General features: G+C 32.8%; 1 protein-coding gene and 1 pseudogene across 1 annotated transcript in view; one reads left to right on the plus strand and one right to left on the minus strand.

Moving 5' to 3' along the window:
• Positions 1-27,363, minus strand: part of LOC114095858 (disintegrin and metalloproteinase domain-containing protein 5-like) — a 98,833-nt gene that overhangs the window by 50,829 nt on the left and 20,641 nt on the right. The window contains exons 11-13 of the mRNA XM_071609217.1: positions 25,305-25,441; positions 19,606-19,795; positions 980-1,075 (exon numbers count right to left, since the gene is read on the minus strand). Coding sequence (XP_071465318.1) covers positions 980-1,075; positions 19,606-19,795; positions 25,305-25,441 — 423 coding nt within the window. The remainder of the gene's footprint in view (positions 1-979; positions 1,076-19,605; positions 19,796-25,304; positions 25,442-27,363) is intronic.
• Positions 12,759-13,148, plus strand: LOC114095835 (PCNA-associated factor pseudogene; annotated as a pseudogene).

Below are 27,363 nucleotides of genomic sequence, written 5' to 3' on the forward strand. Positions count from 1 at the left end.
TGCATGTATGAAAATGTTGCAGTTAATCACATTAATTTGAATAATTATACTATATGAGTTAATATTTATAATAAAGCAATTAAAAACAGATAAATAAAGAAGAAATGTAAAAATCATGTTTTCATCACTACCTATTTTTTCTCTTTTCATTCTGATCTAATCCTTATATTTGGGTATGTCTTCTTTCTCTTCTATGTCAATAATTTAAGCCACAGCTATTCTAATATTCACTACATTATGTTGATATTATGTTTAATTTGCAAATGTACTTTGTAATCTTCATTTCATATACCTTTAATTTTATTTTATTCCATTCCCTTCTTCTGATGCTCTCTTAATAAGTTAAGGATTGCAATTTTTTAAGATCATTTTCCTGAACTAGCTTTTGAATTATATAATAATTTAATTTTAAAATCATATACTTTCTCTAATCTATGGATTTTGTTATTTACCTCATTCAGAATTTTTTTCTTAGAACCCAGTAAACTATGCTGGGTACATGTGGAAAATGATTTGGAATTTCTTTAAATAGTGTTAATAAAGCAGCAATGAATTATTGCAATAATACCTGAATGAATTGTAAAAGAAAAGACTATTTTATCTGAAGACAGTGAAGTAAATTTGTCCAATAAAACACTAACTTTATAATCCTATGTAACTTTGATTTTTTAAAAAACATGACTATAAGATAATTGCTATGGGGATGGTGATTATAGAAAAAATTTTGAAGGTTCACAGGAAGATTCATAATGGCCTATAGAAATGGGAAGTCAAGTTGGGAGAGTAAAAACATCAGACATATGACAGTATAGGAAAGGAAAGATTACTAAATGGAATAAAGTATGCAATTGGGTCCAATTGTATTTGAATATAATACAGAAAAAGGCCAAATGTGGTATCAATGTTTTCTATCTCCTTAAAACACACATACCTCAAGTAAAGAACATTAAATTATTATCAACTACAAATTGCCACTTACCTTGCACTGTACTGTACAGCATTCTCCAGAGCCACATACTGCTGAGGGTTTTAACTTACATGATGAAGGATCACAGCAGTCTTTATGTGTACAATTCTGTAAAGGAATACTAGGTGTTATGAATCATACATAATTGAGTACCATCAAATAAAACTGCAACACAAAACTTTACAAACTACTTTTTTTCACACTTTTAGTTTTAGTAGTTTCATTTTAATATGATATTTACAGAAATCAACATTTCATTTAGAATTTTGTTAATGTGTTGTTTCTGTACATTAAATATAACTTGAAAAAAATAAAAAAATATAACTTGAACAATACCACTATGAAGCCAAAACTTAGAGGAATATTATGAAGTACTTTATTAACTATCATTTTCTTTAAATATTTGTATATTCCTGCATTTATTTTATTTTATTTTTTGTACTGGAGATTTAACCCAAGGGTGGTTTACCACAGAGTAAAAAATTGAGGAATCTAAATAAAATGAATGCATTATATCAGTATTGATTTCCTGGTGATATGCTCTAGTATTATAAAATATTAAGATAGGAGAAACTGATCAAGTGTGCAAGGAATCTTTGTATTATTTCTTACAACTCCATGTGACTCTACAATTTATTTTTAAATCTAAAGTTAAAACAGTAATTCAGAAGAATCAGACTAGTGATGAGGATTGTTTTAGGAATTTACATCTAATTATTGTGCTTATACTTTCCTTTTTGTTTACACACATATTATATTAAAAGAAGGTCATGTTTAAGTAAGTCTAAAATAGCTTTAGTTACTAAAATAAATTTCTAAGCATCAAAAATACTAAAAATAATAAATAAATGAAATTAATTATTCAATTGCATAGTCACATAAGGCCATTTTAAGTGCTCAATAACCATAGGTGGATAGTATTAGACAATTCATATTAGATTTTGAACAGAATAGATGAACATTTCCATCTCTACATAAAGTTCTATTGATCAGCACTCCCTAGAAGGCTTATGAATTGTTGTTTAATTATGTCTAATGGTTTTAAATTTTTTAACTGGATCTATCATATTAGTTTTTTCTTTATTTATTTTTTCTGTTGTTACTGGAGATTGAACCCAAAGATGCTTAACCACTGAGCCACATCCCCATCCCTTTTGTTTCTTTCTTTTTTTTTTTTTTGAGAAAGGGTCTCACCCACCTGCTTGGTGCCTTCATAAACTGCTGAGGCTGACTGTAAACTTGCAATCCTCCTACCTGAGCCTCCCAAGCCTCTGGGATTACAGATGTGTGTCATTGCACCAACTTATTTCTTTTACTGAAGTAAATAAGACTGGTTTATTATTAAATATTAAATCATGCTTATATTCTTGAAGTAAGCTCATATTTATCTTGTTAATATGCATTTTGGATTTCTACATATAGGTTCATGAGTGAGTCTAACTTCTAGTTTAGTTTTTTTTTTTTCTTACAATGTTCTTCACAAATTGTTTTTTGGTTTTTGGGGGGTTCTTTTGGTATCAAGTTTACACTGGCTTCATAAAATGAATAGAGAATTGTTTGTGAAAACAACTGAATTATTACTTCTTTCAGTATTAGAAAGAATTTAACAGAGAAGTCATTTGGTGTATTTAAAGTATTTAAAATATGAATACAACTATTTAAATAGTTATAAAACAATTCAGATTTTATTAATATAAAATGTCTCATCATATACTCTCTGGCTGAAAGTTTTGGTGTGTTTTCTCTTTTTCAGTCATGATATTGGTTGTTAATGCCTTTTCTTATCTGACTTCATTAATTTTTTCTGAATTTTTTACTTTTTCAGTTCAAAGGAAGCAGATTTTCTCCCCAGGGTCTCTATTTCATAATGGTGTATAAGATGATTTTTGGTCTTTATTGTTGTTGTTCTACTTTTATCAAGTTAAATTTGTTTTTTTCTAACACTTTGAATGAACATTTACTTTACTGGGTATTCTGCCTTTTTCCCCTTTTCTAATATAAACATTTAAATATATAAATTTTCATTGAAATACAATACATACTATAAGTTTTGGCCTGCTTATATTCTCCAAAGGCTTGACTTGGCTAAAGACTGAGGGCCAGCTGGCAGTAATTGGAACAGAATACTGAAATATTTGATATATTTTTATTGCCAAAAGCTTTTCAATAAAATAATACCAGTGTACACTCAGTCTCTTACTGTGTAATTTTAATCTTTTGAAAATTTCCAAGACTAATTGGATATTTTTTAAATTCCATGTTTAAAGATAATGTGAAAGCCCAATGTGGTGATATATGCCTGTAAGGCCAATGACTTGTGAGGCTGAGGGAGAGGGCTGCATATTTAAGGCCAGCCTCAGCATCTTCATGAGGCTTCACACAATTTAGTGAGAATCTGTCACAAAAGAAGAAAAAAGAAAAAAAAAAAGAGGGAAAGGGGCTGGGTATAGCTTAGTCATAAAGTGTCTCTGTGTTCAATTCCCAATACAGAAAAAAATAAAACAAGAGTGAGAGAGAGAGAGAGAGTTACAACAAAATATATTTTTAAATAATGTATACTGAGCAGCTGTAAAAAATATTCTGAACATTATAATTAGGTCATTATTATGTTGTTCAAATACTATATGTCTTTAATGACTTTTTATTTTTCTTTTTTTATTTATATATGACAGCAGAATACATTACAATTCTTATTACACATATAAAGCACAATTTTTCATATCTCTGGTTGTATACAAAGTATATTCACATCAATTCATGCACTTTGGATAATAATGATCATCACATTCCACCATCATTTATAACCCCATGTCCCCCTCCTTTCCCCTCTCACCCTTCTGCCCCATCTAGAGTTCACCTATTCCTCCCATGCTCCCTCTCCCTATCCCACTATGAATCAGCCTCCTTATATCAAAGAAAACATTTGGCATTTGGTTTTGGGGGATTGTCTAACTTCACTTAGCATTGTCTTTTCTAACTCCATCCATTTACCTACAAATGCCATGATTTTATTCTTTTATTGCTGAGTAAAATTCCATTGTGTATATATGCCACATTTTTTATCCATTTATCTATTGGAGGGCATCTTGAATCCACAGTCTAGCTATTGTGAATTGTGCTGCTATGAACATTGGTGTGGCTGTGTCCCTGTAGTATGCTGTTTTAAAGTCCTTTGGGTATAGACCAAGGATAGGGTTAGCAGGGTGAAATGGTGGTTCCATTCCAAATTTTCCAAGATATCTCCATACTGCTTTCCACTATGGCTGCACCAATTTGCAGTCCCACCAGCAGTGTATGAGTGTACATTTTTCCCCACATTCTAGCCAACACTTGTTGTTTGTATGCACAATAGCTGCCATTCTGACTGGAGTGAGACAAAATCTAAGAGTGGTTTTGATTTGCATTGCTCCAAATGCTAGTGATGATGAACATTTTTTCATGTATTTGTTGATTGATTGTATATCCTCTTCTGAGAATTGTCTCTTCAGGTTCTTGAACCATTTACTGATTGGCTTATTTGTTGTTTTGGTCTTTAGCTTTTTGAATTCTTTATATACCCTAGAGAAGAGTGCTCTGATGTGTGAGAGGTTAAAAATTTGCTCCAAAGATGTAGGCTCTCTATTCACCTCACAGATTTTCTTTTGCTGAGAAGAAACTTTTTAGTTTGAGTCCATCCCATTTATTGATTTTAGGTATAGAACCATATCATCAGCAAATAATGCTAATTTTAGTTCTTCTTTTCTTATGTGTATCCCTTTAATTTCTTTCATCTAATTGCTCTGGCCAGTGTTTCAAGAACTATGTTAAGTGGAAGTGGTGAAAGAGGGCATCCCTGACTTTTTCCAGGTTTTAGAGAAAATGCCTTCAATTTTTCTCCATTTATAATTATGTTGGCCTGGGGCTTAACATAAATAGCCTTTATGATGTTCAGATATTTCTGTTAACCCTAGTTTTTCTAGTGTTTTGAACATTTTGTCAAATGCTTTTTCTGCATCTATTGAGATGATCATATGATTTGTTAAGTTTATTAATGTGATGAATTTCATTTATTGATTTCCATATGTTGAAACAAACTTGCATCCCTGGGGTGAATCCCACATTATAGTGGTGCACAATCTTTTTGATATGTTTTTGTGTTCAATTTGCCAGAATTTATTGAGAATTTTTGCATCTATGTTCATTAGAGATATTGATTTGAAGTCTTCTTTTTTTCATGTGTCTTTGCCTGATTTTTGGAATCAGAGTGATATTGGCCTCATAGAATGAATTCAGAAGTGCTGCCTCTTTTTCTATTTCCTGAAATAAATTGAAAGGCATTGGTATTAATTCTTCTTTAAAGGTCTTGTAGAACTTGGCTGTGTATCTGTCTGGTCCAGGGCTTTTCTTGGTTGGTAGACTTTTGATGGCATCTGCTATTTCATCACTTGAAATTGATCTGTTTAAATTCTGTATATCATCCTGATTCAATTTGGGCAAATTATATGACTCTAGAAATTCGTTGATGCCTTCAAAATTTTCTATTTTATTAGAGTACAAGTTTTCAAAATAATTTCTAATTATCTTCTGTATTTCTGTTGTGTCTTTTTTGATATTTCCTTTTTATTGCATATGTTTGTGATTTGAGTTTTCTCTTTCCTTCTCTTTGTTAGCATGTTTAAGGGTCATGTTTTAGTTTTCGCTTTCCTTCTCTTTGTTAGCATGTTAGCATGTTAACAATTTTATTTATTTATTTTCAAAGAAACAACTTTTTTCTGACAATTTTTTCAATTGTTTCTTTTGTTCAATTTCATTGATTTCAGCTCTGATTTTAACTATTTTCTGTCTTCTGCTGCTTTTGGTGTAGATTTTCTCTCTTTTTCTAGGGCTCTTAGATGTAATGTTAAGTCATTTATTTGTTGACTCTTCTTTTAAGGAATGAACTCCATGCAATGAACTTTCCTCTTAGAATTGCTTTCATAGTGTCCCAGAGATTTCTATATGCCATATCTGCGTTCTCATTTACCTCTAAAAACTTTTTAATCTACTCATTGATGTCTTCTGTAACCCATTGCATAGTACATGATCTATTGTAGAGAAGGATCCATGTGCTGCTGAGAAGAAAGTGTATTCTCATTGAAGGATGAAATACTCTATATATGTCAGTTAAGTCTAAGTTATTGATTGTATTACTGAGTTCTATAGTTTCTTTATTCTTTTGTTTGGAATAACTGTCCAGCGATGAAAGAGGTGTGTTAAAGTCACCCAAAATTATTGTGTTGTGGTCTATTTGACTCTTGAACTTGAGAAGAGTTTGTTTAATGAACATAGATGCTCCATAGTTTGGGGCATATATATTTAAATTGTTAAGTCTTGTTGCTGTATGGCCCTTGAGCAGTATGTAGTGCCCTTCATTAAACTTTCTTATTGACTCTAGGTTGAAGTCTATATTATTTTATATGAGGATGGAAACCCCTGCTTGCTTCTGCAGTCCATGTGAGTGATATGATTTTTCCCAACCCTTCACTTCAGTCTATGGATGTCTTTTTCTATGAGTCTCTTCATTGCAGCATATTGTTAGGTCTATGTCTTTTGATTGGTAAGTTTAGGCCATTAATATTATTCAGGATTATTATTGAGACATGATTTATATTCCCAGCCATCTCTGTTTATTTTTGGTATTTAACATGACTTGGTTTCTCCTCTGATTAGATTTTCCTTTAGTGTAATCCCTCCCTCTGCTGATTTTCATCATTGTTTTTCATTTCCTCTTCTTGGAATATTTTGCTGAGGATGTTCTGTAGTGCAGGATTTCTAGTTGTAAATTCTTTTAACTTCTGTTTATCATAGAAGGTTTTTATTTCATCATCAAATTTAAAGCTTTAGTTTTTCTTGATATAAGATTCTTGGTTGTTGGCACCCATTTTCTTTCAGAGCTTGGTATATGTTGTTCCACGATCTCCTGGCTCTGAGGGTCTGGGTTGAAAAATCTGCTGAGATACCAATTGGTCTCTCCCTATATGTGATCTAATTCCTCTCTTTTGTGGCTTTTAAGATTCTATCCTTATTCTGTATGCTAGGCATTTTCATTGTGCCTTGATAGATCTGTTGTAATTTTGTACATTTGATGTCCTATAAGCCTCTTATAATTGGTTCTCTAATTCATTCTTCATGCTTGGGAAATTTTCTGATATTATCTCATTGAAGAGATTGTGCATTCCTTTGGTTTGAAACTCTGTGCCTTCCTCTATCATAATAACTTTTAGATGTTCAGTTCATGGTTTCTAACTATCTTCACTGTGTAATCAACTGTATTTTGCAGATTGTATACTTTGTCTTCATTATCTGATGTTCTTCCAAGTGATCTAGTCTGTTGGTAATGCTTTATATTGAGTTTTTTATTTGATTTATTGTGTCCTTCATTTCGAGGATTTCTGACTGGTTCTTCTTTTTTTTTTTTTCCAGAGTATCTCTCTCTTGAAGTAATCTTTTGCTACCTGTATTTGCTCTTATTTCATCATTGGAGTGATCAATTTGTTCCTGTATTTGCTCATTTAGGTCATTCTTTAATTCACAGATCATTTTAATTATGAACCTTCTGAACTCCTTCTCTGACATATCATCAACTTCACTATCCATTGGTTCTGTTATTGTAGTGTCCTGGATTGTTTGGGGCACTTTCCTCCCTTGTTTTTTCATGTTGTATTTGTCTTCCTTTCTTGTAGTGTGTATCTGAGATATTAGTTTCTTACCCATATTTTGTAGTTCATCCTTATCCTATATTTTTTAGTACCCGTACAAATTGTCTGTACCTCACACCTTGATGCTGAGCTTCCAGACGCTACTTGTGTCCCTCAATGAATGCTATTGCATCCTGGGTCTGGGACCTGCTTAAGTTGGGATGGGTGGATCTGGGCCTCTGGGCTTGACCTCCCATGGTAGTCCACTGGTCAGAAGGGGTGGTCCTGTGCCAGAGGCTAGGCTCTGGTGGGTGTCTGTTCCACTGGGGGGAGGGGCCTGCTGTGCACCTGAGACCCGCACAGACTGGTGTCACTTTTTCTATTGTTTATAAATCCTACTATGCTTGTACCTTTTCTATTTTTCTCATTAGTGAAGTTTTGCTGTAAAATATTTTAAACTATATTTACATGCATTTAAATATGGAATTAGTGTGTGTTCCAGTGTGATGGATGGAGTCTGTTGTGGCTTTGTAGGGGCTTCAATTTTCAGGAATATTTTTAGCTGGTTTCTAACAAACACATAATTTAAAAATAAATTCTATTAACTTAAAATTAAATAAATTTTATTAAAAACAATGTGGGAAATATTGAAATTTATCATGTCTTAATTATTTTCATACATTTCACTTTTAACTGTGCTCTTGAAATTATTCCTATTATCTATTTTTGGTACAAATACTGTATGATTTCTTGCTTCTGCTGACGTCTTTCCAACTCTGAAATCAATAGTATTGCACTTGTCAGCTGAAATCAACAAGTTGAAAGTTTATAGAAAAGCATTTTGCAAATGCTATAAATCAGGGCTTAATTTATGGATTTTTTAAAATTGTCTTAAGGCTGATGGTGAAAAGTTTAGCTTAATAAATACAATTCATCAATGATTAATATACCAAATATAAAAATAATAAATTTATCCAAGAAAGAGCTAACTGGAATGTGTCTCCATTTATGAAATCATCATTGTGTCCCCAAATTAAATGCTATCTTAACACAAATACAATGTTTTGAAAAATCAACAAAAGCATTCTGATAGAATCAGTTGGCTCTGTGGATTTACAGTAGAAAATGTTGTATGTTTTATTATTGCTTTTAACATTATGAAATAACTCTTCATCTCTAAAATACATCTTACTTCATTTATCTGATGACTGAATACATTTTTTATATGATACTAGTGTAGCTATAACTACATTTGGTTTATGTTTGCCTAATTTATCCTTTATCATTACCTTCAACAGTGTATGCTCTTATAAATAAAGTATGTCTCTTATTAGTAGAAAACAACTGGATTTAGTAGGGATTTTTTTTTGGGGGGGGGGGAAAGGTACCAGAGATTGAACTCAGGGGAACTCAACCACCGAGTCACAACCCTAGACCTATTTTGTGTTTTATTAGAGACAGGGTCTCACTGAGTTGCTTAGTACCTCGCTAAATTGCTGAGGCTGGCTTTGAACTCCCGATTCCCCTGCCTCAGCCTCCCAAGCTGCTGATATTTCAGGCATGTGCCACCATTGCACCAAGCCAATTTATTAGTTTTTATCTGTTCAATCTGACAAACTTATTGCCTATTATATTTCATATAATTACTGAGAAACTTTGATTCAATCAAACATCCTTCTATTTTATGTCTTCTAACTTTGTGTGCATATATGTTTTTACTTTCTTTCTTTCCTTGCTTGAATTTTTGCATTTTTCTTCTTTATCAAGTTAAAATTTATATATAACATGTTGTTAACAGCTTTGTCATTTCCTCATGTTTCTAACAAGCTTCCTTAAGTATAATGAAATTTAACGCTTTTAGTTTCCTCTTGTATAATACAAATACCTTAAAATAAGGTCCTCTTCAATTATATGCTATTGGTGCCTTGCAATTAATTACAACTTTAATTATTTGAAGTAATTAATATTTTGCATATTATGCTTTCAATTAAACTTGTCACACATTTACCCTTTTACTTTTTCACTTCTACTTGTATTATCATTCTTCCATCTAAGATTATTTTCTTCCAGCAACTGGAAATTCTAGAAATACCTTTAGTATTTCCTTTTAGTAGCATTCTGCTGGTGATGAGTTCTCTCAGTTTTTAATTCTGCTGAAAATAACTTTTATACCTTATTTCTTAGGTAATATTTTCATGAGGATGATATTTTAGAATGGCTGGTAATTTTTTTAACATTTTAATGATATGTTATTGTTTTCTGGATTTGGTTATTGTTTCTGGAAGATTCAATCATGAATATTATGATTATTCCTTTTAAAATGATGTATTTTCTTGTTTCTTTTAAACTTTCCCTTTCTTAGAAATTACTAACTTTTAGGTTCTCCCAAAGGTACTCCATAGACTCTGCAAATGTATTTTTGTGTCCAAAGATTATCATGAAGTTATAATATCAAGTCCTCTACATGTTTCTTTGAGTGAAGAATATGAATACATATGTGGCAAAGAAGGAAGAACATCCTGTTATATCAGAAAGTGAAACAATAACAAAGTTAAGCACACATCCTTGGGGGGAAAAACTCATCAAATCAAAACAGATGAAGAACCATTTACAAACAAACAAAATCAAAACAAGTCCTGAGAGCAAGATGGCAAAATAGAGGCACTAAACAAAGAAAGAATGTAAAACTCTGCAAGAAAGAAGTGCCAAATCATATTTAATGGAGAACCCAAAAACCTAACAAAAAACTTCTCAGTAGAGGACCTAAAGACCAGAAGGGCATGAAATGCTGTATTTTAATTCCATAAAGAAAACAGCTACCAAGCAAAATTACCACAGTCAGCAAGGCCAACCTTTAGAATTAAAAGATAGATACCTTCCCAGATAAGCACAAAATAAGAGAATTCATGACCATTAAAACAGGGCTGGGGTTGTAGCTCAGTGGTAGAACCTTTTCCTAGCATGTGTGAAACACTGGGTTTGATTCTCGGCACCACATAAAAATAAATCAATAAAATAAATGTCCATCAATGTCTAAAAATATATATTTTTAAAAAAAACAGTATTATAGTGGATGCTGAACAGAATCCCATGCCAAGAAGAAAGATAAGCATAATCATGAGATCTTGTAAAAAAAAATACATTCCACTGGAAAGGTGGAGATGGAAATAAGAATTAAGAAAGGACAAAAATTATCAGTACAGTAAAACATCAAATCTCAAAGAAAAGAGAAAGAAATTAAAAAAGAATATTGAAAACAACCAAAAGAAAATCAACAAAATAACAGAAACAAGTCCATAAACTTTGATAATAACTCTAAATATGATATTAATTCCCCAATTAAAAGACATAGAATGACCAAGTGGATTATAAAACAAGACCCAAAACCATTCTGTCTACAGGAAATTCACCTCTCCTGTAACAACCTACACAGATTCAAAGTGAAAAGATGAAAAAATATATTACAAGCAAATGAAATCTGAAAGCAGGCAGCAATAGTTAACATCCAAAAAAATAGATTTTCATACAAAAAAAATGGTAAGAGGACAAAGAATGTCAGCATATATTTACCAGAGGAACAATTCATCAAGATAAAGTGATTATAAATACATATAAACTGAACATTGTAGCACCCAATTTTATAAAATAAACACTACTAACAGAGAGATTAGCTCCCAAACAATAACAATATTAGGGAACTTTATTGTAACACTCACCAACACATAGAGAATATAGACAAAAAAAAGAAATCAACAAGAAAATTCAAAGTTAAATTATTAAGTATAGATTTAAAAACTTAACAGACATCTAATGGCTGCAGAATGTACATTATTTTCATCAGTACATGGAAATATTCTAGTATAGAAAATATATTAGGTCTCAAAGCAAGATTTAATGTTTAACAATTGAATAAGATTCTGAATCTTCTCTAATCACAATAGTGTAAAACTACAAATCAATGGCAAGCAAAATTGTAGAAACTGAATAGCACACTTTTACATGAACAGTGAATCATTGAAGAAGGCAGAGGGGTACTTCTCCATTATTTACTTCTAGAAATTGAAAAGTTTCTATTCTTAATCTAAGGTTTTGGATCCATTTTTAATTGAAACATATGAATATCCACTTTTCCAGCAGCATTTGCTAGAGGCTGGCTTCAACATATATTTTTTAGCACTTTTGTCAAGAATCAAATGACTGTGTTGTTTTCTCTCTGTGTCTCCTATTTTATTCCATTGGCCTACTAGTCTATTTTTATGCAGTAACATGTTGTTGTTGTTATTATTATTATTATTATTATTATTATTATTATTATTTTATTCTCCGTAGTAGAATTGGAAATTGGTATCTTAGGGCCTCCAACTTTAATCTTTTTGCTCAGGATTCCTTGGCTCATATATATGCAGATGCAATGACTTCCTGAATAGGTGTCCTAGAGTTAATAGGTCTTCTGTAGCTCAAGAAACAATACCAAGAGAGAATGGTAGAAAGTACCTTTAATCCCAGTTACTCAGGAGGCTGAAGCAGGAGGATCACAGTTTGAGATCATTCTCTGCAACTTAGCAAGGCCCTAAACAACTTAATGAAACCCTGTCTTAAAATAAAAAAATAAATAAAAAGCACTATGGATGTGGCTCAGTGGTGAAATGCCCCTGGGTTCAATCCCTAGGACCAAATAAATACTACTACTACTACTACTACTACTACTACTAATAATAATAATAATAATAATAATAATAATAATAATTAATAATACCAAGAATCAATAGTATGGCATCAAATTGAAAGGCATCTACAAAAAAAAGGAAAGAACAGTATGAAGATAGCCTAATGAGAGAGAAAAAAATATCTGCAGCTAATCTTATGAAAAAGTATTGATACCAAGAATATCAAAATTACTCAAAAATTTGGTACCAAGTATATATACATATATATACAAGTATATATGCATATGTATGTGTGTATTATAAATAAATTTAACAAGTTTTCAAATGAACTAAATAAATAGAAAATTTTTCAATAAATGGACAAATGAACTAAACAAACATTTCTTAAAAGTGCAAGTGGAGGTCCTTGTCCTCTGAAACACCCTTTGGCTGGGAATCTGCATTTGTCTCATCTCTTCCCATTTGAAAATGGTAGGAACTAAAGCAGACAGTGTCCCAGGCACCTACAGAAAAGTAGTGGCTTCTCCAGCCCCCAAATGGTCCTTGGTTCCTCCACCTCTGCTACTAATTCTACATGGCTTTCACCAAGAAAAGCTGAAAGTAAGTATGTAGGAGGAAATCCAGTTTGTGTACATCCAACTCCCAAGTGGCAAAAAGGAATTGGAGAATTCTTCAGATTGTCCCCCTAAAGATTCTGAGAAAGAGAATCAGATTCTTGAAAAGGTAGGAAGAAGTGGATTAGGAAGAGCAAAGAGAAAAGTATGTCCTTTGCAACCTGACCACACAGATGATGAAAAGAATAGAACTTATTTATCTTTGAATAATATCTCCTGTTTACTCTGGTATTCTAGGGTGTAAATTTGCATAGATATGTTTGTCCATAAGCTTTGATGAATAGGCATTTAATTTAAAAAATGAGGCTAAAATGTATTCAGAAGCAAGTTATGAAATTGGAGAATTTGTAAAATTACAGTTACTTAGGTTAATATTCAATTTAATGCAGTATGTTGGTTCTTTCACCTGCTATAAAGCTTCTTGTTCTTGCCAACATTAAATCAGTGCATGATGTTCCAATTTAAAAAAATGTACAATGGCTAATAATTCCATAAAACAAAATTGAGCTTCTTTAGACATGATGGAAATGAAGATCAAAACTGCACTGAAATGCATCTTATTCTGAATGACAAGCTCCAAGGATACAAACAAAAATACATGCTGGAAAGTATGTATTAGGGGAAAGGAAATCTTATACACTATGTAAAATTTATACAGTCACTGTAGAAATCAATACACATGTTCCTCAAAAACTGAAAATAAAGACACAATATGATCCACTTATGCATTTCTCAGTATTTATTAAAAGAATTAGAGGCAGCATAGTTTATAGATATATACAGATCCATGTTTATAGCAGCACAATTCACAATAGCCAAGCTATAGAACACCAGTCTATGTGTGTCACTTAATGAATGCATAAATAAAATGTGAAATATATACACAATGGAGTTTTATTCAGTCATAAAAAGAATGACATTTGCCATTTGCAGGAAATGAACACCCTAATGCTAATTATGCAAAATAAACCAAACTCAGAGCAAAAAGTATCATATGTTTTTCATCATATGTGGAATTTAGAAGGGGAAAAAAAAGAAAAGAGACTCCATTAAATTAGGAAACTGGTAGGGTAGATAAAAGAAATCCTGGAGAGGGAGGAAGAAAGAATGGGAGAGGGATTGTAAAGTGAAGTTGATCAAATTATGATTTTCTGTATGTACAGATATGCTACATGTATAGTCTCATTCTGCATAATTAATATGCATCAAACATAAAGAACTATTGATAAAAATTTAATAGAATCATATACATGAGTAATAAGAGGCTATCAAAACATATCAAAAGGATTTTAAAAATAAACAATGCAATTCTTAAGAAGAAATATATAGTTATTGGCAGGTAATATGTAGGTTGAGCTTCACATGACATAAATCAATGTAAAGAATTTTTAACCTATAAATATATACTTAATTGACAATAACAAGATAGAAAATGACTTTAAATTATTCAGTAAAATGCAAATTGAGAGAGATAATAATACAAAGTAAGTGAAGAAGAAGATAGAAGAGGGAACATCACTTCTACTATAAAGTCTTCATCAGCAACAATGCAAAATTTTTTTTAAAAAAAATCATGAGTTACTCAAGTCTTGAATGAAAGGTTAAGATTGTATTCTCCTCAGGAGATTACTGCCACTAATTTTTGCATTATAACAATACTTTTTATTCTTCATAATTAGAAATTAATCTCTGGGAATATACTGGAGACATGTCAAATATTCTCTAAATTTTTTAATCCGGTTAGTTTTATTATCAATTGATGGACCTTGCTTCATTACAATTTTGGGCTGTGCATTATGGTGATTTTTCTGATCATGTCATTGTTTCTGTGCTTTTTCTCTTGTTAAAAAAGAATTCTCCCATTTTTTACTATCACTATAGAAATATGCTTTGTATTTTATTCAGTATGTTATAATCCATTCGTATCTATTTTGTGTGCTTGTGTGCCTGCCTGTGCACACATGTGCTAAGTGCGTTTGGGGCCACTTAAAGTTTATTCAAGCAAGCTCTCTATGAGCACTTCCTTTCATTTATTGCTTTCAATAGAATTTTTTTCTTTGATTGTTATGGTTTGGATATGAGGTATCCCCCTCAGATCACCTGTGTTAGTGTAGAAATGTTAACAGGTATTGTAAGAGCTGTAACCTAATCAACCCATCCTAGTTTGAATGGACTGGCAGGTGGGTTGTGTCCAAAGGAGGTGAGTCACTGGAAGTATGCCCTATAGGATTAATCTTCCATGTATCCCCTTCCCTTTATGCTCTCTCTGCTTCTTGGCTATCATGTCCTGAGTAGCTATCCTCTGCCATCCCCTTCCACCATGATGTTCTGCCTCACTTTGGGCCCAGTGCAATGGAAGTATCTCTAAAGTCATGAGACTAAACAAACATTCCCTCTTCTGAGTTTTTCTAGTCAGGTATTTTGTTTACAATGACACAAAGTGAACTTGCAAAGAAATTATTATCAAGAAGTAGAGTCACTGATGTGACTAACCTGAATATAAAGTTTACACGAATTTGGGGATAGTTTTTTTGGGAAGAGTTTGAGAAACTTTGGAGAAGCAGGCTGGAGAAGTCTTAGAATTTTGTAACCAGAGCTTAATAGGTGATTCGGGTGGGAGCTCAGAAGACCAGAATACAGGTAGAAATGTGGATTGTGCTCAAGAGGTTTCAGAGGAAAATGAGATTTCTACTGGGAACTGAACTAGAAGTCCCTCATATTCTGGCAAAGATTTTGTCTATGGGCTAATTAGTCAGTTGAGAAAATTTTAAGGCAGCACAGTATCTATGCAGTGGTATAGATTTTGCTGGCATCTTTTAACCAGATTTACTGTGAGAAATAGGAACAGAAAGCAGGGATAAATAAAGGATATTAAAAACTTGCAGTTTGACCTGAAAAATGCATGTAAAACTGGAACTGAGAAAATGATGGTTTTTGAAGAGATTATGGCCACTAAAAAAGTATTAAATACTTTCTCAGAGACAATACAAAAAGATGGCTGAGGGCATCTCAGGAATTTACAAGACCATACCTATTGTAAGCTCAAGTATGTACAAGGGAAAACGCCTTTGAGAAGATATGATGGGTGCACCCTGCTTGCTCAGGGGGCCTAGGAAGTTTTTTCACTGTGCTCAGCTGCCCAGGCATTCAGAAGCTGCTTCAGTCATGATCCCCAGGGGCTGAATAAATTCACAACCTGGAAGAAGAACTTTGGACCATCCTTATGGGGCTTATTTTTCAGGGATGCAAAATTCTGAACTTAGGGATCATTGAGGTTCCTTTTCAAAGGAAGGCCTAGGAGGCGAAGCAAAGTGTAGCAGGAAATCCCTGTGGGTTTCCCATGAGAACATAATGCCTATAGCTGTGAAGGTAAAGCCAAAGCTTGAATGCAGACACCAAGAATAAATAAATGCCAGTAACATAGACTGTATACCAAGAAAAGCTGCTGGCTGCTGAGACAGCCAGGCTAAGAAAGAAGGCCATGAGCACAACTAGCACAACCAAAGGAGTGGGACTCCCAAGCCCTTTGGAGAATACATCTCCTTGCCATGTGTCCTAGACACTTCACAGAGTTATTGGGACATGTTTGCCCAGCTGGTTTTTGGTCTGCTTCCTTAGATATGAGTGTTGCTACTCCTGCTTGCTTTCAGATTCCATTTGCATAGAGTATCATTTTATATTCTTTCACTTTCAGTCTGTGTACGTCTATCTTGGTGAGGTGTATTTATTACTATTATATGGAGTAGGTACTAGGGATTGAACTCAGGAACACTTGACCACTGATCCCCAGCCCTATTTTGTATTTTATTTAGAGAGAGGGTCCCACTGGCTTTTATCTCATGATCCTCCTGACTCAGCCTCCCAAGCCACTGGGGTTACAGGTATGCACCACCAGAAGTGTATTTATTGCATGTTATAAAGAGTTGGATATTATTTTTTAATCTATTCCACCAGTCTGTTTCTTTCAATTAGAGAATTAAGGCCATTTACATACAGGGTTATTATTAAAAAGTATGTACCAATTCCTGTAATATTTGATGATTTTCTATTTCTCATTTCTAATCTACTCCTCTAGTGAGCATTATTCTCTCCTATGTTCTTGTAATTGTGTATGTGTCCTTCTGTGTGTAAGAATCCTTTAAGTAATTTCTTCAATACTATTTTAGTGACTATTAATTCCTTAAGTTTATGCTTATCTTGGAAGTATTTTATTTCTTCTTCAATTCTGAAGGATGGATTTGCTGAATATGGTAATTTAAGTTGTCAGTTATTTTCTTTCATGGCTTTATATACATCATTTCCTGCCCTCCTGACCTTCAGAGTTACATCTCATAAATCTTATGGTATTCTGATGGGTTTACATTTATAAATAACTTGGTGTTTCTCTCTTGCCAATTTTCTTCAGTATTTTCAATTATTGCATTATAATTATACATAATGGTGGAATGTGTGGTTATTTTCATATATGCACAATATAGCAATATAAATTTGGCCAATATCATTCCCCATTGTTTTCCCTTTCCCCTCCATTCCTCCTTCCCCCTAGTCACTTTACTTCACTCTATTGATCTCCCTTCAATTTTCATCAGATTCCCCACCCCCAACTTTTCTTTTCCTTGTTCTCATCTTTCACAAATGAGAGAAAACACTTGACATTCTGAATTTGGCTTACTTCACTTAATATCATCCATTTTCTTGCAAATGACATAATCTCATTCTCCTTAATGGCTGAATAAAACTCCACTGTGAATATGTACCACATGTTCTCTATACATTCATCCATTAACATCACTGAGGTTGATTCCATAGTTGGTTATTGTGAATTATGCTATTATAACAAGGATATGCATGTATTACTAGATATAATGATGCTAATTCTTTTGGATAAATGCTGAGGAGTGGTACACCTGGGTCATATGGTAGTTCAATTCCATCTCTTTGGGAAACCTCTATATTGATGTCCATACAGGTTGTACTAATTTACAATCCTACCAGCAGTGTATAAGTGTTCTTTTCTCCCTACATTCACCAATTTTTATTATTACTCCTATTTTTGTTGATTTCCATTCTAACAGGAACGAGTTGAAATCTCATTGTAGTTTTGATTTACATTTGCCTATTTACTAAAGATGTTGAAGATTTTTCAAAATATTTTTATACTTGTTAATGAACATTTATTCATTTATTTATTTTTTATTTATATGTGATGTTGAAAATGGAACCCAGTGCCTCACACATACTAGTCAAGTGCTCTACCACTGAGCTACAACCCAGCCCAAAGGTGTTGAACATTTTAAATATATTTATTGACCATGTGAATTTCTTCTTTTTAGGAATGTCTATTTGATTAATTTGTCCATTCATTTATGGCTTCAACTTCACAGCTTGTTATAGGCTTTTTAAGGTTTTCTATATCTTCTTGGTTCAACTTTAGTATGTAATATGTGTCTAAAACTATGTCCATTTCTTCTAAATTCTCCAATTTATTGGAATATAAGTTTTCAATATAGATCCTCATGATCCTTTAGATTTCACTGATTTTATCTATTGATTGCCTGTTTTCAATATCATTGATTTTTGCTCTAATATTTATGTCTATTTTTTGGCTTAGGTTTGATTTAGCTTTCTATTCTTTTTGCAGTTTCCTAAGTCAGAAGCTTTAGATCATTAATTTTAGATCTTTCTTCATTTCTAATATACAATTATTCAAGCTGCCTGGGTAGTTTGGTCCTGGGAGACCCAGGAGATGCAGCACCTGGCTGGGAAAATTGCATACTACTGTGGGAGTATAGTTTCATGATGGTAGAACCATAGAGATGATGTAACTACTGGGTACCAAAGCAGCATGCACTTTCTCAGTGACTCTGATTTCAAGATGCCACAGTGCTCTAGCATTGCATTATGGAGAACAAACCACAATGTGGGTTCATGGACTGCAATATTGCAGAATAATCCTTTATGAAACCTGAAGGTGTTGGAAACAGTGGTGTGAGCCAGTGGGAGCCCCTGGCTTACATTTTACCTGAAAGAAAGAGTTACTCCCGGTTCTGAGATGATACCAAGTGGTATTATTTTGTAGCAGAGACAAGGTATTTCCTTATGGTCTCTATGTGGTCAAACTGAATAGTTGTGCTCCACAGTGTTTTTGCCACTGACCTCCTTTTTATAGGGGGTTACAACCATTAGGCAGTTTTGATTTGCCAGCTTGCTGATGTTCCTCTATTAACTTTCATCCTTGGGTATGATTTTTGTTTTATATTTTTATATTTTAGACAAATAATAGATTTAATTTGAGAATATTTTAATTGGTTTTATTTGAAAATAGGACAATTTTTCTGTATATATTATGAAATACATTTTGCTGTTCTATTGGATATAGTCTATTTTCTTTGGGGGTCTTGTAGACTTCCCTTACTGCTGTTGTTAAGAGCATGTTGTTCAACAGCTTAGATAGTCTTTGTGGTCATTAAATTTTTAGCTGATACACTAAATAATGTCTGAAGGCAAGCATTATTTAAGAAACCTATTTGTTCTCTTCAAAAAATATAATTATGACATATAAAGATTTCCATCTTCCCCTCCAAAAATGCCCTTTTTAAATCTTTCTTACTAAAAGATAAAGGATTTTTTGGTGTGTTTTCTTACTATTATACACAAATATAAGAATCTGAGAAAAATTTGAAAAAAAAAATTCTACTAACCTTTGAAGTGCCACAATCACATTCTTCAGTACCTTCTATTATTCCATTGCCACATATTTTCCTTTGTGCTTCTACCTGAACTGGCATATCAAAAGGATTCTTCTCAAGACATGAAAGGCCATGTTTTGAGGTTAAATATTTAAAATTATCCACACTACAAGTGCTGAAATCCTTTATACCAGCAGCATAGCTAAAATATAAAAATATGGGTATGACAAAAATCATTGCTGTATATCTCTAAATATTTCATTTTTTTGGAGAAAAATTCCAAGAGCATTCATTTATTCTTTGTTGAAAAAATAAGTACACTTCTAAAAACATCAATTATATTGCTAATGCTTTAACAAACTTTTATAATTCCACCAGGAAAAAAAATTAATATATAAATATATATATATTTTTTTTTTCTAAAAATTCTTTTCTGTCATAAATAAGAACCAGTGTTGGTGACCCCCTCCCCCCAATATCTGTAAGGGATTTATCCTGAGGCTCCCTGTACTCTAGACTCAAATATCAAAATCCACAAATTCAAAAATCCTTTAAATATATATGAATACATAAATTTTAACATATGTATATAAATAAAATCTCCTATGGCCTTGGAGTTTTTAAATACAAGAACTACATCATTCTTATTTCTCTTTCTAGTGCCAAACAATTGAATTTTTAACTTTTGGCCTCAATATTTAATATATTTTATATATTTAATTACATTTTTGCTGTTTCTGTAAATATAAGAATGTTAGTGTTAATATTAAGAACATATTTTTTGCCCTTCATAATTTTAAATTTTCAAATAAAAATTGGTTATAGATTTAGCATTGAGAAAATATGGCATAGAATTATTTTCCCTGCTTCTCCTTGGTAAGTATAAAACTTTGAAAATAATGCAAGAATCTATGAAGAATTCAGAAAAATCAACTGATAGATAAATATGTTTGGACCCAAAGGACAAGAGGAAGGGCATAGTACCTGGGTATATCTCCCCACTAAATAAAAGATGATCCAGGTTTAATATTTTCAGAATCACAACCTGGCAACAAAAGGTAGCTCAGATACATTCCCTCTTTCCCAAGACCAAATGTAAATCCCACTGAAGGCACAAGGTAATCCTGGCACCACCAGAATGAGAGATCAATTAGAATCACTGCTTATCCACTATGGGTGAGATTGTACATTAATTAGTACAACTACTACAGAAAACACTGTGATTCCTCAGAAAACAAAAAATAGAATGACCATGAGATTCAGAAATCTCATTACTGGGGATATACTCAAAGTAAACTAAATTACTGTGTCAAAAGACATCAGCATGGTGTTCATAATAGAAGGAAGATCAGCATATCAAAATCTCTGGGACACTATGAAGGCAGTACTAAGAGGAAAGTTTTTGCACTGAGTGCATTCATTAAAGAAAAAAAAAGTCACTTGTTGACCTAACACTTCATCTCAAAGCCCTAGAAAAAGAAAAACAAATCAACACCAAAAGCAATAGAAGACAGGAAAAAATTAAAATCAGAGCTAAAATCAATGAAATTGAAACAAAAGAAACAATTGAAAAAATTGACAAAACAAAAAGTTGGTTCTTTGAAGAAAATAAATAAAATAGGTAAACCCCTGGCCATGATAACAAAGAGAAAACTCAAATTACCAAAATACAAGATGAAGAAGGAAATATCACAACAGAAACACTTGAGGTATAGAAGATAATTAGAAACGATTTTGAAAATTTATACTCTAATAAAATAGAAAATCTGAAAGACATAGACAAGTTTCTAGAGACAGATGACCTACCCAAACTGAATGAGGAGGTCATACCTGATTTCAACAGATCAATTTCAAGTCATGAAATAGAAAACACCATCAGAAACCTATCAAGCAAGAAAAGCCCAGAAACAGATGGATTCTCAGTCAAGTTCTGCAAGACTTTCGAAGAAGAATTAACACCAATACTCCTCAAAGTATTATATGAAATATTAAAAAGGGAACTCTTCCAAACACATTCTATGAGGCTAATATCACTGTGATACCAAAACCAGATAAAGACACATCAAAGAAAGAAAATTTCAGACCAATATCTCTGATAAACATAGATGCAAAAATTCTCAATAAAATTCTGGCAAATCAAATACAAAAACATATCAAAAAGATAGTGCACCACTATCAAGTGGGGTTCATCCCAGGAATGTAAAAAAATTCCACCAGAAAACTTCTAGAACTAATAAATGAACTCATCAAAGTAGCAGAATATAAAATCAACACCCATAAATCAAAGGCATTTCTGTATAGCAGTGACAAACCCTCTGAAAAGGTATGAGGAAAACTACACCATTTACAATAACCTCAAAAAAAAAATTCTTGGGAATCAATGAAAGAGGTGATAGACCTCTACAACAAAAACTACAGAACACTAAAGAAAGAAATTGAAAAATACCTCAGAAGATGGAAAGATCTCCTCTACTCCTGAACAGGCAGAATTAATGTTGTCAAAATGACTATACTACAAAAAGCATTATACAGATTTAATGCAATTTCTATTAAAATCCCAAAGACATACTTCATATAGAAATAGAAAAAGTAATCATGAAATTTATTTGGAAAAATAAGAGACACCGAAGAGCTAAAGCAATCCTTAGCAAGAAAAGTGAATTAGGAGACATCACAACACCAGAACTTAAACTATACTACAGAACTATAATAACAAAAATGACATGGTACTGGTACCAAAACAGACTTGGAGACCAATGGTACAGAATAGAGGACACAGAGACAAACCCACATAAATACAGTTATCTCATAATAGACAAGGGTGCCAAAAACATTCACTGAAGAAAGGATAGCCTATTCAACTAATGGTGCTGGCAAAACTGGAAATCCATATGTAACAAAAATGAAATTAAACCTCTATCTCTCACCTTGCACATAAATCAACTCAAAGTAGACCAAAGACTTAGGCACTAGAACAGAGACCATGCACATAATAGAAGAAAAAATAGGCCCAAATTTCACCATGTCGGCCTAGGATTTGACTTAACAAGATTTCTTAAGCGCAAGAAGTAGAATCAAGAATCAATAAATGGGATGAATTCAAATTAATTCTCAGCAAAGGAAACAATCAATAATGTGAGGAGAGAGCCTACAGACTGCAAGACAATCTTTACCACATGTACCTCTGATAAAGCATTAATCTCTAGATATATAAAGAACTCAAAAAACACCAAAAAACAAATAACCCAATCAATATATGGACTAAGGAACTGAACAGAACACTTCACAGGAGAAGAAATACAATTGATCAACAGATATATAAAAAAGTGTTTAATATCTTCAGCAATTAGAGAAATGCCAATCAAAACTACTGTAAGATTTCATCTCACTCTTGTGAGAATGGCAATCATCAAGAATACAGGCAACAATAAACATTGGCAAGGACGTGAGGAAAAGGGTACACTCATACATTGCTGGTGGGACTGCAAATTGGTGCAGCCAATATAGAAAGCTGTATGATGATTCCTCACAAAACTGGGAATGGAACCACCATTTGACCCAGCTATCCCACTCCTTGGTTTATACCCAAAGGACTTAAAATCAGCATACTACAGCCACATCAATCTTTATATAAGCTCAATTCACAATAACTAAGCTATGGAACCAACCTATGTGTCCCTCAATAGATGAATATATAAAAAAATGTGGTATATATACTCAACGGAATATTACTCAGCTCTAAAGAAGAGTGAAACAATGGAATTTTCCAGTAAATGGAAGGAGTTGGAGAATCTCATGCTAAGTAAAATAAGCCAATCCCACATAACCAAAGGCCAATATATGGATGCTAATTCACAATAAGGTGGGGGGCACTAGGGAAGAATAGCATTATCTTAGATTAGGTAGAGGGAAGTGATAGGAGCAGGAGAGGAGGGGATGTGGGGACACTAAAGAGAGCAGAATGAAACAGACATTATTACTTTATGTGTATATGTGACTACATGAGCAATATGATTCTGCAACATGTATACTCATAAAAATAAGAAATGATATCCCATCTATGTATGATATAATGCATAAATGCATTCTACCGTCATGTATTAATACAAATTTAAAAAACAAAAAGAAAGATCAGTAGAGTAAGTGGATCATGGGAAGTGAAAGGAAAAATACTAGGTTGAGATGGATCAAATTATGTCATGTGCATGTATACATATGAATAGGACATAATGAATCCCACTACTCTGTATGACCATAATGTACCAATAAAAATAACAACAATGATAGCAATAATAATAATACCTGTACTCCCATGTTTATTACATCACTATTCTCCACTGCCCAAGATATAGAATCAATCTAAACATTAATCAATAGATGAAGTGGTAAAGAAAATATAGCATATTTTTGCAATGGAATATTATTCAGCTATAGAAAGCATGAAATTCATTTACAATGTAGGACATTATGTTAAATGAGTGAGGCATAGGAAGGCAAACATCACATCATCTTATTTATTACTAGAATACAAAAAAAAAATATGTCATAGAAATTCAGAGTAGAACAGTGGTTACCAGAGGCTGGAAGAACAGAGGAAAGGGGAGATAGTAAAAGGCTCATTAATGAATACAATTTTACAGTTAGATAGAAAGAATAAGTTCTGATCCTTTCTGGCATGGAAAGGTGAATATAATGAGAAACAATGGATTAATATATCTCAAAACACTTAGAAGAGAGGATTTTGAATGCATTCACCATAAATAAACAATAAAAGTCTAAGATGATGGATATGCCAATTACTCAAAGTTGAACAATGCCCGATATAGGCAAAACATCATAATGTACCTCATAAATTTGTACAAACACTATGTGTCAATCAAAATAATAATAAAATAAATATCAAGAAGAAAACACAAAAGGCAAACAGTACAAATGAGAATGTTGGGTTGGATATACTGTTGTACTATGTTGGTGAAAACTAAAACTAGAGTAACCATTATTGTAAATAGTCTGGAGGTTCCCCAAAAAATTAAAAATAGAACTACCATATGACACAGAAATCCCACTACTGGGTATATATCCAAAGGAAATGAAATTAGTTTGCTGAAGAGATATCTGCACTCACATGTTTATTGCAGCATTATTCATAATAGCCAAGAATATACAGAATCAACTTGTGTTCAATGGATACATAAATTAAGAAACTATGTCATATGTATATGAAAATACTACTCAGCCACAAATAAAAAACAAAATGTCATTGGAATTTTAATATGGATTGAATTAAATCTGTAGACTGCTTGGATATTAAAGACATTTTAATGAGAATTTTAATGAGCAATGACTGTGTTTCCATTTATTTGTGTCTTCTTCAAATTCTTTCACCAATGTATTATAGTTTTCAGTATATGGATCTTTCACAATAACTACAATTTCAAAATTTACATTGTTTGATTATAGAGGGTGTCCTTAAACTGGTCACAAGAAAAAAATACAATCCAGATTCCAGCAAACAGGAAAGATGAAGGATTTCCCCAGGCATAGAGAATCCTGACAGCACATGGCCTATTTTGGTAAGTGTTCTATTCACATTTGAAAAGAAATTTAATTCCAAAGTCATTTTGGGTAGTGTTCTATCATTGCAAATCACTTTAATTTGATTAGTACAAATATAATGCTAAAAAGACATATAACAAATAACATTATCTTACATTGCTTTTGGTGTCATTGTGCATGTTTCTCCTGAGCAATAGCAGTGGGCACTATTATCATAATCCAATCCAATAGTAACTCCGAGCAACTGAACAATAGTGACAGCAAATGACTCCCAGGATAAACCCTCTGAATACTAAAAACATGAAGAAAAAAAACTTTTATTAAGAATTATGATGTTATAAAATAAAGAAATATTAACTATAATGAAAAATTAGTATATTTAAAGCTCATTTTTAAACTTATTAACATATTCAAGGCCCCTGTGTAGATGTAAGTTATCGTAGGGTTATATAAACTTTTCAGGTAGACTTATTCAACATGAATTGTTGAGAGCCATCCATGGGCTATGTGTGGACTACACTGGCACCACAGCCTAGTGAATAGGAGAATCTTGTGTCTGGGAATGTCCACTGGAAATTTCCTCTGGACAAGACCACCCAGCTACATTGTTAAGTCCTATTCAGCCCTGCCCCAGGTCACACACAGCATGGGAGATGAGATGACCTGCTGCAGCCCACAGCCTCTCAGAGATGGGTATGACCTGCCAAGATGCCAATCAATATGCTGACTGCCAGACATCACTAAGCAAGACTACGCCCCTAAAATCGTATCCCTGCCTTTGATGTACTATCTTAAATAAGCCACAGGAGCCATTTTTTAGTTGTCCAGATCCAGCTCCTGTGTGGGCAGAACTTATCAGGTGCTCCATCCTTTAAAACTTTAATTCTGACTCTGTTTTTTGTTCTTTACTAATTATTTTAGACTTTAAGTTCTTCATACGTTTTATTCCTCTGAGCAGGCAAGAGTTCCCTGGTGAGGTGCTGGCCACCCAATGATAATGAATGAGTCAAAATAATAATTAAATTTAATTTCAAAATACTATTAATTACTGACAACCCAAGTGATCCCAGCAAATCCAATGACCTCAAACATCACATTGGCATTACTTTAATATTTCATTTTAATAATCAGTTTTACATTCCTTCTCTAGTAGGCAGCTTCTAAAATGGGTCTCAATCATCCTTGCCTCATTGTATTCACATCTTGTGTAATTCTATTCCAAGATTTCATTAATGCATTGCACATTTCAGTCTACCCTCAAAGGAGAGTTAGTTATTTCATATTCTGGAAAGCTGTTGAACCCATGCAAGCCCTCCTTTCCCATCCCAGCTTGTGATTAAAATTAATTAAGAAATAAATGGAGTACAGGAAATATTTTTTTACCAAACCTTGCACACTCCATTTCTTCTACTCTCCAAAAAAGAAAATATTGTTCACTTTTGATTGGTAAAAAATACAAATTAGCTAAGATCCCTAGGAATCTCAAGGAAAAAAAATAATATATAAGATACATAAAATTAGTACAAGCATTAGAAAAGAGAGCAAAGCAGATTCAAATTCACCCTTCTATACTCTATAGATCATGAGACAAAGATACTGAAGATTATGTTTCCTATGTTTTTGTCACCAAATTATTGATAGATGGAAGGAAGAAGAGATTCTTTTCTTCTCATATACTGTTGCTTTTGTCAGCCTTGCCCAACCAGCAGCATTTTGCCTCTAAAGTAGAAGTTTATTCCAGTAATTTCAGCTAAATTCAGGATAAATAGTTTCACAGATATAGCGCCTTCCAGTTCTATCATAACCCATCCAAACCTAGATTTTAAAAGTAGCAGTAGCTGGAGACACCACTTCTGCCTCCACTGGCAACTTTTGAAAAACCCACAAGTAACATCATAATCAATGACAAAAACTGAAAGCTTCTCCTCTGATATCAGATACAAGGCAGGGATATCCACATTCACCAGTTCTCTTCAACATAGTGTTGGAAATACAAGCAAGAGCAATCAGACAAGAAAAATAAATAAAACACATCCAACGGGGCTTTCAAGGTGGAGCAAGTTGGTTGCTCCATGGTGCGAAACCAAAAAACAGATAGGCAGCTTCTCAACAAGGTGGGTAAACAAAAAAGGGAGCAGAGAACTTTACTGTAATTTAATACTCAGCATAAAGAATATTAGGGACTCTGGAAGTTGGATTTAATTAAATAAGGAA

This window comes from Marmota flaviventris, chromosome 3 (genome assembly GCF_047511675.1).
Source record: "Marmota flaviventris isolate mMarFla1 chromosome 3, mMarFla1.hap1, whole genome shotgun sequence".
Classification (NCBI taxonomy): Eukaryota; Metazoa; Chordata; class Mammalia; order Rodentia; family Sciuridae; genus Marmota; species Marmota flaviventris.